The sequence below is a fragment of the Geospiza fortis genome, unplaced genomic scaffold (genome assembly GCF_000277835.1).
Source record: "Geospiza fortis unplaced genomic scaffold, GeoFor_1.0 scaffold75, whole genome shotgun sequence".
In the NCBI taxonomy this organism is placed as follows: Eukaryota; Metazoa; Chordata; class Aves; order Passeriformes; family Thraupidae; genus Geospiza; species Geospiza fortis.
The window spans coordinates 1,772,633-1,787,730 of NW_005054360.1; the positions used below are offsets into that span (position 1 = coordinate 1,772,633).

Consider the following 15,098-nt stretch of genomic DNA (forward strand, 5'->3'; position numbering starts at 1 on the left):
AATGCTAATGGAATGGAATCAAAACCTTCCATAAGAGCACAATGACTTCTTGAAAAGTTTTGACAGAAACCAGGCAGAAAGGCAGGCTAAATAACCAACATGTCTCTTCATCTTTTCTCTTGTCAGCCAGATGGCTGATGAGTAGCCTGCCAGGCTCCTTGGCTTCTAGTTTTCATAGAATCCTTGACTTCTTGCCTGATGGGCTGCCAAACAGCTGGAAATCCAGGTCTCCAGGAGCTCCTAAGCTTTTTGGCTTCTTGTGGTCTCCAAGCTCTCAGGCAGCTGCTTTGCATGGAACTTAGGGCCCAAGTCTCCTGTGTGAGGGAGATACAGGCTACACCCTTTGCTTCCCAGCTTCCACGTTGTGTGTTTTGTAGAAACTGGACTCCTAGATTTGTAGATATTAAAGACCTCAGGGCAATTTATGTCAGTCCATTTAGGATCTCCAATATGTCTGCAGGAGGCCCAAATAACCCCTGAGATTCAGTTCACTAAACAAGGCAGCCAGTGTCAAGAGTCATTGGATGAGCTGGGTCTGTATGTACCCTGCAAGCACAGCAGTGACTTATGGATTCACCAAGCCAGGTCTGGATTCCTGGACTTCCTAAAACTCTGAGGACCCTGGTTCTCTGAAAGGTTTCAGAGGCAAGCAAAAAATTCCTTTTTGTCTCTCTAATGGTATGCATTTGATGATTGGTTAATAAAAAATGCCTCAAAATTTGGAAGATCTAAATCCAGATACCAGGGAGTAAAAACTGCATAAAATGAGAGCAAATACAGAGAAGCAGGTATGAGAGATGTAAAAAATTCTAATGTCTAGAGAAAACAAATAGAAAAATGGAAAGAGAGCAGTAAGAGCACTAATTTTGAACCAAGGTTTCTGTGTAAAATTGCAAGAAGCACAGCAAGGCAAACAAAGAAACTGGAAAACACTGTACATACACAAGCAGGGAATTTTGACATTTAAGGCTTAACCCAAGAATGGTACAAAACCAAAAATGCATTGGTAGTATTTAACTAAAATATTTCATATGTAAAACAAAGGAACAACAGTGTGCAGTATGGAGCACAATTATCTTTATACACTATAGTTTTAAATTAGTAAAATGTACAATCAAAGCATCTTAATGTATTTAAAACAGCAAATCGTTTTACTATTTTTTAAATATTAGAAGAATTTCCAACTTCAACTACATTTCTTTGTTATTCTTAGAAAAGAAATGCTCTCTGTGGTTTTATACATATGGTTATGTTAAACTTTCCATAACAAGGAAAATCTATGTAAGAATAGGTCATCAGCAATGTATTTTCTACTCCTAGGTTAACTCTAGGCTGGTTGGCTGCAAAACTCACTTCCTCATTATATAATACTGCTGCAGGACTGAAAACTAATTGACTTTCACACATACCCATTTTGTGACCCTTCCCTCTTAAACCTGGTTTTGTTTTTTTTTTTTTTTTTTTTGTTTGTTTGTTTTTTTTTTTTTTGTCTCAGCATGGGCATTCTCTTTCCCCTAATGAAATAAATACACAGATACACAGACAACTTTAGATGTCTCATCTTTCATCCCACCCATGATAGTCTCCTATAGAACTGAAACCACAGTATATCAGAAAAAGGTGAGATGTCATTCCACAGGTAAATTTTGAGAAAACAGAGTAATTTTCTCTCTCTTGATTTTCAAACCCCCAGTCTCTGACTCTTTATTTAAATTATTTTGACAGGCAAAACACAGCACTGTAACAGCTACTGAGAAATAATTAACTCTACCCTAGCTGAAACCAGGACAACTCTATACATAAATGGCTTAATGAAGTTCTTTGAGAAAGCCTCACTGTTGTAGCTATAGCAAGGCTAAAATTGCAAGTTGAAAGTTTATATGCAGGCACATGGGACAGAAAAACATGATGCCTGATATTGCCATTTGCATTTTAATGTTTGCACCCAAAACTCTACTAAATATGAGGACAGAAAATAACCGCTAGAACTTTTTTCCCTTTTCTTTTTTCCTTTTAATTTATTTAAACATTCTAGTAGAAAGTTTCTCTGTGAGGAAATAAGAATTTTCATACAGACTCAAGTTGGCAGTGTTCCTTTTATTGGCACAATGCATTTGGATGATTTTTATAATAGCCCAAATTACATCTTTGTAGAATTTCTCCAAATGTTTATGTTTGGGCTGATGTATGTTGGGAGAACATTACAAGTACTGTTTTTCAAAGAAGCATCATAACCAAATATTGCTGTTCCAACATCAACAGAGTTGAGTAGACTTCTCTTACTCATTTTTCATAATCATTTGTATTTCTTGGACACTGCACTTACACTTTGCTACTAGCAATGTGCCTGCAGTAGTAATTTTTCCTTTAGGAAGTAAGGAGTTCATTAATAACAATCTGCTTCTATTAAGATAATTCCTTTAATTCCTTTGTAACAAACAGTATCACTTAGCTACATCATACTGATAAAATTCTATTCTATGGGAAGTACTCTTAAGCAGATTATGGTGAGAGTAAGCATGAAAAAGAAACATATAATCACATACTACAAAAGAACTGCCCTATCAGAATGTTTTATTAGCTTCTAAGATTTTTAAAATACAGAAAATAACCTTTAAGTTGGTAGTAAAATGAAAATATCTGTGCAGAAAAATGGATGCTGCATTAACTTGTTATAAAAATTTGTTTATGATACTACTAACGAATTCAATTTCATCTGTGAACCTCCACAACACAGAAGAGAACCCTTACAGCTTCCACAAAAGAACACAAAAAGAAAACAGACTCCATTCTCACAGCTATTTGAAACACAGTCCCAAGTACAGGCTTAGAAAGGCCAGAACACACATTACCCTTTAAAGTTGTGTACTTATTACTGCTTTTGAATCAAGCACTGCATAAACCAAACTGCTCCTTGGAAGATCGTGTAAATTGCTGAATAATATTAACTTTGAACAAAAAAACGCCAAATTCTCTTTAGATAGAAATAGTTGCTGCACTTCCTCAGTGTGGCTGTAGTTGCTGCTTTATACATATTTCTTTCTATTCAGTGTCAGCGGAAAGGGTATTATTGTAGGTTTGTTTCAGGGAGCCACTTGGCCTCAGTGTCACACAAAGAACTCTTTGTGGGATCACAGATTAGCATTAGGGCAGGCAGCCAAGAGAGATGAAAAGAGAATAGCTACACTAAGGGTGTACATAGCTTGCACTCATCAAACACCCCAGGGAAAAAATGAAGAAAAACATCCATGTAATGCATAATTTCAGTAGTTGTCCTCTATTCCCTTAGTTTCTGAAAAAGTGCTTTTAGTGGAAGTTCTACCAATGAGCAGTTCTACTCTGGCACTTCAAGTTGCAGAGTCTTACACATAGGAAGTATTACCTCAGTACTGAGATCAAATAGTATTTTAACATTCAGTTATAGCACTATTGTTCAAGAGAGAGGCAGCTGTATTCGTATCTTTACAGAGAAGAGATGTTTAGACTGTACCATTAGGCACCAAAAAACTTTACTGCACTAGAGTGCACTTTTAGAAAAAAAAAGGATGAAAAGATAATTCAGAATAACCAGCATGTGTGAAAAATGACAAGCAACAGCCATTGTAGAAATCATTGGGAAGAAATAAAAAATGCTTTAGTTATAAAAAACAACACCAATTTTTCTCACTATAAATCTATATATCTCTATATCTCTATATCTGTATCATTGAATCATCTACATAAATTAATAGCAGCCACACAGTGCTCAATCCCAAACAGGAAACTGCCTGCAAAGGATGCCACAGATATCTTGCACTTTGAAGGAATTACTATTCTTTACATAGTCAGGATCTCAAATCCAGTGTAGAAGGATATATATTTTTTGTATAGTAGAGAAAAGATGCAAATGTTTCATTAAATATAGAGGTAAATCAGAAATGGAAGCTAGTACAGTACAAAGATAAAGGTATAAAGTTAGCACTCTAGGAAACTTCTAATGGGAAAGAAAACCTTGCCCATTTATTTTATCATATGTCAATGCTAAGAATTCAGAGAGATGACTTGCAGTTTATCCTCACTATTTTATCTGTATTTGGAAACTGACATGAAGTAAATGAATAGCTCAGTCTTCTGTACACAACTGACCTGCACAACCACCACTATTCACAACTGGCACTTTTTGTTGGCAGTCTGAGCAGAAAACCTGAAGATTACATTGGCACAGAGTCTAAAATATGCTCTAAAACCAAATCATGGTCTCCTGAGAACACAGCTGAAGTAGACCACAGTGGAGAACAACTAGAACTACCCATGCTATTCATAGCCTGTGAGTAGAAGCTTTCTGTTTTCAGCATTGTCAAATTTTCATCATGCTTTATTGGGAACAGTAAGCTTAGGTACTGATAAGTTGCTAAAATCTATTTGTCAATACAGAAAACTGTAAAAGCAAAACAGATTATATAATGGGTGCTAAATGGAGGACTTTTGAAAAGTAAATACACATGTTTTTTAAGCAGTTAACAGAATAAAATAAAGAGAGTGTAAGCAGCAAACAGCAAAGTATTGCTGGAAATTATTAAAATATAAAAATTATATGAGAATATATATAACAAAACTGTTACTTCAAATACTTTCTTACCTTAGCATTTTCAACACAAGGACAAAGAGCCCAAGCTGCACTTGCTTGAACATCTGGGTTAGGATTTTTCAACAATGACCATAGCAAGCGGACTCCATCTAGACTGTCAATTATCCTATTGCAGAAACAGACCAAAAAAGGGATCATTAATTATGGAATATACAATGTTGAATCTCAAATTATATCAGTTTGTTTGGAACACTGCTCTAAGAAATACTGGCATCATTCTGACATACTGTTTTGCTTTATGCAAATGCTTGTGTTTTATTGTCAGCTAATCACCATCAACATACTCCACAAACAGTGCCCACTACAACAGATGGGTGCCAATAACTGATGTAAAGACAGAATGTTTTCTAACTAAATCTCATTAATGCTATTTATTTTTTTCCAGCACTGTCATTCAGAGTACTTACAGAAGATAAAGTAAGCTACATTATAACCAGAACTCATAAATGTGAAAACAAGCATGTGACTTTTTAATGATCTACATGCAAAGTGAAATCTGAGTTTGAGCATAGTGGCTTCTTTCATATAGTAACAAATACTTTCCAAAACAAATATTTATGCCCAAAACTATGTACTTAACTTTTTATTCAGTCTATGCTTAATGTATTTACCTTGCTCTATGACATATTTTAAAAAACTATGTTTCTAATCAAGCATTAGAAATTAAAATGGTCACACTACAGAGCATCCTTTGTTGGGCATGAATAACGTGTAACTTGTTTCCCATATGCTCCTTCCTAACAAGACCAACACTGAGCACTATGTTATAACTATTTAAACATACTATAATCAAAGTATCTTCATGACTAACTGAGAAATGAATCAGCATCAAAATCATCTCTACAGTATCTGGGTTATGTTTATGTATCAATCAGGCTTGGGGATCATAACCTCACATTAGGTTCCAATGAATATCCTAAATGGAAAGGAAGGTCAGACAAAACTTCCTAGCCTTTACCAACATGCCTTTTTTCAAAAAAATTATGTTAAGCTCAAAGCAGATGAGCTGAAGAGAAGTAAGCACACCTTCACCGTCTAACCTCAAAAGCAAAAAATTCCATTGCATATAATGCGTTTCTAGCTTTAATTGTAAATGCAAGAGAATTCAAAACACATTTTTAAGAGAGCTTAAAAAACAGCAGGTAAAGCATCTCATTTGTGTTCACTATATATGCTTTGCCAGGAAATTTTAACCTAGCTATAAAATTAACTTTGTGTGTAATTCTATCATCATTTGAAGCAGAAAAAATAAATAAGGACATGAAGTCTGTCTAAAATAAGCAAGGACTTTATTCATAAGATTTTTATGCAAACTGTTTAAACAACTATGTTTTTCAAAATAATACTTTTTGAACAAAGCTATGGTTAAGCTACAAAACTTTAAAGATCTGCCAGTTTCAGTATAGCTTATTTTACTCACTCAGCTCCAAATCAATTGCAAGAAAATCATCAAAGGACAAATTCAGAAGTCTTAACACAACAAAATAAAACAACAGGAGCATAAACCGACAAATTCAGAAGTCTTAACAAAATAAAACAACAGGAGCATAAACTACACAATTACACATATATCCTGACATAGTAATAATAACTTAAGTAAAAGCTTCAAAACTAACTTTTAAGTCCCTTTAAAACCCAAACACTTTTAAGCAATTTTAACATTACTCTCCTGTCATTTCAGAAAGAATTTTTTCCTATATTGGATTTAATTAAAAAGAACCCATGAATCTTTCCTCTAGTCAAGCTGAGTACTGATCATTTACCAACATAAGGTACTTCCTCCCAAGAGGGCCTAAATATAAATGATCCAGCTCCAACAAGTATATAAAAAATATCAAAATATCAAGGATAGTAGCCAAACACTGAGCTCCAATTTTTCCACCACACTTAAAAAAACAACCTCTAGGCTTGATTTATCTTTCTATTTCTTTTAAAGCTTCCTTTTCAATTGGAAGTTTACTTTCATTTTCTTTTCAGTTTTCTGGTCTTCAGTATTTCAAGGTAAAATAGCCTAACTCTATCACTAATTTGCTGAAGAAGAGTTTTGCCTTCTGCTTTAAGGCTGGAAAGACCAGTTGTCTTAGATCAACAGAATCCAGCTCAGACTATATGAAAGTATAGTTCTCTGACCATTCAATATGCATCAAATCAAACTAGGAAACAGTAAAAACAAAACAATAAAACCTCCAAACTGCATTGTTCATCACTGATTACTTGCAGTTATAGCAGACTAACACAAATAAAAATACTTCTACATACAGGGATGATGCTCTTAAATTCTCATTCTGGAAGAATTGTAATTGTGTAATCACCATGCAAGAACAAACCTTATTTTCATTTTCCTGAGAACATACACTTGCCATAGAAAGCAATGCTAAAAAGTTCAATTTTTTAATCTTCTATGGTTTCACTACACAATCCAGCAGATGAAGAAAATGGGTGCTGAATGAGTGCATTTGCCTTTACAGCAAAGGGAACACTAAAATAAATGGTCCTGAAAAATGTTTCCTCTATAAAAGTGCTTAGACATTAACTTCCTTCCTATGTAAAAACTCCAATTTAATCTGACAAAAAATACACATTCAGTTTTCTTTACAAAAATAAAGAGAGGAAAATAGACCTGTAATCTTGAAAATTCTAGCTTTGATGGCATAATGCTAAACAACATTATGATTTGCTTTTATATATAGTTTTTGTATCCAATTTTCTTCCCACAATGTATTATAATATTATTAGCAGGATGAAGTAATAAAGCTTCTTACCACACTAAATACAAGCAAATGTAACATAAAAATTACTTTGGTTGGCATTCAATTCTGTATTCATCCATAGTTAGCACATTATTCACTCTGTGGCTTCAGTCACTTAAGTAATTTATATTATTAGAATTTGTTGATATTCTGTTGATAAAATTAACCTACACTAAAATTTGGAGCAAGCAACCACTCAAGGGACTGTTAAAAGACATGTTTTTAAATAAAAATGCAAAACATTTTATTTGAAAGCTGAATGGAATCTCATAAAAGCTGCAATAATACAATATTTAGTTGATATAAAAGTCTTAAATATTTAATACTTTAATATTCAAATGCTTTATGGAATAGTTGATCTGCTTTTGTATGTATGTATTTGTATATGTAATGTATTTAATGTACAGAACACTATTAATAGTCAAAATCCTAACAGGCATGAAACTCACTCACAGTAGAAATGCAAACTTTATTGTAAGCCACTTGGTCCTTCACTGTAAATACATAACAATAGATGAATATGTGGAGTTCAAAAGCAAGAGCCCAGATTCTGAACTGTTGTGCCTCTATTCCTTAGCATAGCCAAGGCACAATAAAACTGGGCCACCTCCTCTAATTCAAAGCTCTGTGTCACAGACTGATCTTGTTTGATCACTGATATAATTGAGAATAGATATAATTCAGAATTTTAATTTATAATAAAGTGATTATATAATATAGTGATTATATAATATAGTAATTATAATGATATAATTTAGAATATTATTCTGCACCTCAAAACAACCAAAAGAAATTGCAATGGCAGTTAGAACTGGCTGAAGAGGCACTCCTGTCATGGGCTCCTGTGCTGGCCAGACATGATCAGAGCAGAGGTGAAGGGATATTTTCAGCTGGCATCATCACTCCTACCAAAAGGCAGCTGCAAGGTGTAGGACCAAAACATCTTCCTGCTTCCAACACAGAACATATGAATGGTGTACACAGAATAGGTCTTATGGGCAAATAACTTTATTGCAATTAAACCCATTCAGAGATTACTGAAATTTTTAGGCTACAGTGAATTGGTATTTGCTATTTGACCAGCGTAGATTGGTCAACTTAAGATAATTTTTTAAAATTACTTTTGTTCTGAGTTCACAGGCAATGAAGACTTCTCACATTATTTAAGAATCTCATTATCATTATATCATTGAACATTATGAGCAAGATGGGGCTTGCAATTCTAGAAATTTACTTTGTTTTTTTAAATATACCTGAAATTAGCAAAACTGTTAATCTGAAATAATACCTCTCTTTCAAGTTAAAACTTAATATTGAACATTTCCAGTAGAAATGTCAACATGAATTGCTTAAACACACATATGTACACACAGCCTAGACATCTGTTTGTCATATCTATCATCTTTCTCTGCTAAAATGTTACTTACCAGAACTTTCAGAACTTCAGTTTAATTGCCTGCCAATTTAGACCACAAATACAAATGTAAATAAACAAAGTTATACTGACTCTGTATTGTGCTCACTGGTAAGATTACAGGGTTTTACTCTGTCAGAATGTAATCTCATCTTTTTTGAAACCACAATTTAGCATTTTTCTTAAAACTTTCACTGGTGGCTGGTGACTGCTTTGATAAATAGTATTATATACCAATGACTCAAACTCCATCTGCTTGGCTAAAATAATATTCAGTCTTGAATGCCAGCGATGCAGTCTATGGATTTTCAAATGGAAAGGGCAAATGAAAAGCTAGTGTCAGTTAAAGAATAAGCACTAGTCCTTTGTTTGTAAAGAAAGTTACAAAAAGTAACTCACAAAAAGTTCCTAAAAAGATAAATATACATTAAAAAAATAAACAGCAACATCTCTGTCAGTGGTCAGCGGACCAAGTATGGAGAACAGCTTCATGCTGTCTACATTAGCGTAAGGAAGTTCAGTCAACTCACTTTTGGCTGTGAGGAGCTGGCTGGTGTTTTTTATTTTAAATAGCTCAATAGAGTCACTAAGAATCATGTAATTCCTTCAAGTTGCCCTGAAGTAAAGGATTGGTGCAGAAAAGTAACAATGGTGTACCTTCCATTCAGTAGTTGTAAGAGTCACAGTGTTAACTAGGAAATATGGCAGAAATAAAATATTTAAAAGATGTACATTCACCTATGCCTATCTATTAGTCTCTCTGTCAGCGCAAGCTTCTTCCACAGAACATAAAATAAGAGCACAGTATTTCCCTCAGAATTTAACTGCACTGCTTCATAGAAAATTCTCAGCTTTTTCTAGTCCATAATGATGTTTTATTTCTTATACTAATCACAACTTCTTCCTTATATATCTGAATCATTTACAGAAATCATGTGAGCTCCACTCTTGGTCTGTATGGTCTTCACATACCTACAGCTGCAAGGATAAGCACATTCAAAGTAGAAGACTGCTAAACTGAATATTTAATATCTAAGCCACACTTTGTCAAACACATTTGCAGCTAATGAAATGTAAGAATATATCTGAAAAATCTCAATTCTTAGGAAAGCTTAGATTTTACTACATATGAAAGTCAATGATAGCAGAATCCAGGAAAATCATCATAATTTTAAAAGTTCCTATCATGCCAAACTAAAAAAAGTTACACTGTAAACAGAGTCTGTCTGTACCACAGACCTGCCAGCCAAATTTGGTAGGAAAAAGGCAGTAGAGAACTGATTACCTAGAACCTGACAAACCATTCTGAGAAATAAGTAATTATGAGATAAGAAATGTAATAAGGATCCAGCTGCATGAATCTGAAAGATCACGAACACCTAAGCATCAACCTGCTGCAATAGGAAAGTCTCATCACCTGTATGTATGTGCAGGCTGCCAGTGGCTTTGCTTGGCTTCTTTCTAGAAGGCAATCTTGGCACATTTCTATACTCTTGTTAAGATGTGTCTTTTTGATAAAGAACTTCAGAAAATATTTACAGAAAGAGACTGACCTCCACAGTAGTTTCTAACAAGGCTATTTATTGTTTTAGGCTCCAATTTTGTAAACAGAAAAGAGTCATACTACAGACTCTGTGTACGAGTGTATTTCATGTCTTTGGTGACTTGTTCTTCCACAAAAGGAGAGCATTTTGGATGAGGAGATAAAATTTCAACTTCTGCTGTACTGATCTGAGAGGAGGAGAAGAGAGAGGAATGGACTTTTTTTTTCTTTTTCTTGTTTTTTTTGAGAGAGAGGTGGGGGTCAGTAGTGGGAGGGGAGGTTGCTTGTAAGTGCCCTGTGAGAGGCAGAGCACTCAATCAAGGAAATAATTTAGACATATCAGCAGTTACACTGCTGTCAATGTTTTAACTAAGCACCATTTTTTAAAATTTCACTGAATTTATTCACACTAGGATGAATCATGCTTTGGTAAAAATCTAGCAGCATTATCTCTTCTAGTACTACAAGCATAGCTAGCACAATACATCAGGTACATGGCACAGTCATGCTAATAATTTTTGTATAAATTTTTTGTACTACCAAAAAGCATAGTCACACTTAAGATCTTGCTTACTTGGTAATGTTTTGAAATACTTTTAGAAACATTTCTAAAGTTGAGAACTTCAACAGAGAATGTTTTATATGAACCAAATTCAGTATTTGATTCCTTTGTTCACTCTTTACAAACTCTATAATATAAATTTTGTCCCAAGCCTGTACTTTCTCCTTCTCAAAGACAAGACAGACTCTGTTCTATCACAATTTTCAGCAGCAACTTGCATTTTTTTTATGCTTATACTGAACACATTCCAGTATGAAGCTATCCATACTGGATACTACAAGTGACAGTTCTGAGTACTGGAGTATGTCTGAGGTTTTAAAAATATCAGTTCATGTTTATTGGCATTTAAGTTTCTCAGTATTTGCAATGCTAATTCTCTTAGGTTAATATATTATGCTAAAGGCTGGTTTTTAGTGAGAACTGTCATTAAAATGATTTCATTTATTTATACTTTTATGCTACATGGCTAACTGCTCATACAACCCATGTTTATGGTTGTGTACCATCCAGCCTTTTGCCACTGGGTGACAGCCAAAGCATGAAAACAAAAGCCTTATTCAGGAAAAGAATTCCCTGCACTGCTATATGAATATCAAGTGAATTATGCAAATCAGAACAGGAGGAGCTTAATAAAACTCTCTTTCTGACCTCCTTTATGTATAAGGAGGGAAATATGCTGAGAATCTTGAGGTAAATATCCTCGTAAGAGAACAGTAAGCGCAGCAAATGCCGACCTCAACATTTAACTGAAACACTTCATCATAAAACTCAACAATCTTTGTAATTTGTACAAATCTACATTACAAAATCAAAGACTGTCTTTTTCTTTGATTTTACAAAGGAATAAGAGGGGAGAGAAGGGTCCAAAACCGTCTGAGTTCACAAAAGGAATGATGCAGAGGGACAAAAGAGATATACAATACAAGTAATATTCTACCACCAAAAAATTTAGTTTATTATCATGACAGTAAATGTGTACATTTCCTTTTAGAATAATTTTCTCTAATTTAGGCTATTTTTAATGACTTGAGAACAGAAGTAAAACGAGAGTGTAAAACATGGACCTATCATGCAGCACTTTAATATGGTGGTTTGAAATGTTGAATTTCAGCTTACAAAAATCAATTTACTAAAGGTTTATTTGATTTTTCTCAAAATGCAAAAGCTTTACATTCTATATATTTCCTTAAAATTTTTTTTATCTATAGCAAACTTACAGTAAGATGTAAGTAACCCACACAGTTCTGTAAAAAGCAAGAAGCAAAAAATGTTTTAAATCAGATTAGAATTGAATATATTTGCACCAGAATGACTGAACTGTTTTTCAATATTTAAAATGCTGTGAATATTAATAACTTACGCCATATTTTCAGGTTCCATTGCACAACCTCCCACTGCTTTGTTGACATTCACAAGCAGGGCCGGATTAGTTGCAGTCAGTAAGTTCACCATAGGTGCAATTCCACCAGATCTGCGGATGGTGCCTCGATTTTCTTCCTCTTGGCAACATTCTCCCAGTGCTCCAATGACATTTATAAGGACCTCTTCAGGCTGATCAGTCAGCAATGTTACCAAAGTTTCTACGGTTTTATATTCCTCAAATCTAAAAGACAGCAATAAATCCAAAGTTGGTATTTTCAGTATGTTACCAATATAAGCTTAATTTTATAATTAAAGTATTATTATAATAGAAGCACAAGTTTTAACTTCTGTGTGTAAATCATCTTGCTGAAGAAATCCCAATACAGGTAAACCATTCCAAGCAATTATTCTAAGTGTGACATACAGTCTAATTTCTTACTCTAACTTTCTAACTACATTTCTACAATTTAGCTGTCTAAGAACCTCCTGAATAGTTTGAGGGTTTTTTAAATTTGACATGTAGAAGCAACACCCACAAACAGCTGAAAACAAACCAGAAGACTGGAAATTAATGTGCTGTCCTTTCTTCCAGCACTTTTCCCTGCTGTGTTAACAATAGATAAAGTAGTATTGTACCAGACCTTCCTCCACCTCTCTAAACCAAAGGATATCCCTTACTTTTCACTAAATATGAGCCTTTAGAGAGTTTACCCTGAGCAGTTCTATATTTAGTTTAGGCCTAATACACTACATTTTCCTGAGTCAGAACCATAGTTCTAGTACATTTCCATAGCACAATGTTAGATTCCAACTTGTAATTAAGATATAAATTAACAGAAATTTGACTTGACTCTTATATTAATACTTTCCCCACTCTTCATAGAACTTTTGATACTGAGAATCAAAATCAAAAATATGGTTTTTAAAATCTTGATGGTCCTATCCTACAAAGACATGTGTGCTAAACCTCAGAAGTTCATCTTTCAGAACAGGATTTTTTCCTCAGTGCTGGAATAATTTTCAAGGGTTTGGGTTTTTGGTTTTTTTTTTGTTTAAAACTTAGGGGATTCTTAACACTTAACAAATACTACATCTTCTTTTGATACATCTACTGATATACCCTGACAGTTCTATGTGGTATATCAAGCTAGATCTAACCTGTATATAATCTAATTATCAGAGAAAATTTCTCTGAGAGTACTGAGTTCTCATTTGTGCTTTCCTCCCAGCCCCCTAGCTTCTGTGAATGTCTGCTTGAGTTACAAAAACTATTTTCCAGGAACTAGTTGCTCATGTGGCTTTTCTTTTTATACAAAAAATATTAGAATTTCTGAGATTTTCATGGCAGAACTAGATGTTTCAATGAAAATTAATCTTTCCAAGATGGATTATCAGCATAATAATTAAAGTAACTGAGAAATGAGAAACTTTTGTTTTTCATCTTCCAAACCTTTGCTTAAAGAGAAATTTTCCTCTCCTTGTTCACTGTAACTTGGAAGAACCCCTACCATTATTTTTTTCAAGAGTAAACATCAACAGCATGAAAAAAAGAGCAATAAAGTAAGCAAATAATTTTAAAAAACAACAAAACAAAACTGATTATTGCTGGCTTTTCAACTTCTTCACAGATGGAATGCTGTGAGCTGGCTGTGCAGCAGGCAGCCTGCTGTCAGGCACTGCTGCTGGCTCGGGCCATCTTGTGTCCAGGAGCAGAACGGCCACTCCTACACCAGCTGCACCCGGAGCTGCGCAGGCACAGGCACGGGCACGGGCACAGGCACGGGCACCCACTCACGGCTGAGTCAGCACAACATCTCAGCAGCGACTCCAGGTACAGGAAATACTCTGGAGCACTTCAGAGATAATTAAGTGCACCTGCAGGAGCCAGCAGGGTTTGTTAGTTCTAGCTTCATGCCAGACTCAGGCTCATCCCTCCAGATCTACTTAGGTGTTTTCATATTATCCTCATTCTCTTTTCTTTAGTGGCCTCCCATCTTGAGTTTGGACAGGGTTTACTGTTTCAGACTCAGCACTACATAACACGTGAATTCAGTTGGAGCTGCGCCGGGCTAGTAACCTTTGTGAGCATCAAGCACTTGCCAAAGATATGTGAGTAGCCCAACAAAAATCTGTTTGCAGATTGGACAGAATTATTGGCTACAGCTCTACTAATAAATAAAACAGGCTAGGGCTCATTCTCTAGCCCTGAGGACAAGAAGCACAACATAGCATCCATATGGCTAAAATCTCTTATCCTCACAATGCAGGGTGGCCTCACCCATTCTGCCTAATGGGAACAATCTGTTGCCTGCACCATTCCCAAGGAGTGTCTGGGCATTGTCTGGGAGAGCATTTGCTGGCACACTGTGTAAGGGCTTATGCTGGCAGTGAAACAGTATGGATAATCCTAACATAGAGCCTGAAACCTGAAAGATTTGGCCCTCTTTAGTTTACAAGTACAGAGAGAGCCATTCAGTCTGTCTCATCCCTGATTGATCCAAAATCAGGATAGCTCTGCACAAACCCAAAATCCACAGAAAACAATGATACATCCATATGAAAAGTTAGGTTACTGTGCAATTAAGAATGCAAAAAAGCAGTAGGTCAGCAGTAGAGGAAGTAAAGAGCATAGATCTGTATACCAACAGTTAGGGAACTCATTTAGGACAGTAAAAAGCCAGAATGTAAAACCTGGAAATCTTCCTAAATTTTACCCAGTCTTTGTCTATCATTATGTGCTTATCCAGCAAGGTACACTAAATTAGGGCAGCAGGAAGATGTTACCCCTTACTAATACTCCTTCTAACCTTTCTACATGCTCTACATACAGAACAGCATAA

At 35.0% G+C, this 15,098-nt stretch overlaps 1 protein-coding gene across 1 annotated transcript in view; it reads right to left on the bottom strand.

The window, feature by feature from the left end:
* The window catches only part of ARMC4 (armadillo repeat containing 4), a 67,941-nt gene that overhangs the window by 29,862 nt on the left and 22,981 nt on the right, over positions 1–15,098 (bottom strand). Inside the window, 2 exon segments of the mRNA XM_014308177.2 lie at positions 4,619–4,733; positions 12,257–12,499. Of these exon segments, the coding sequence (XP_014163652.2) occupies positions 4,619–4,733; positions 12,257–12,499 (358 nt within the window).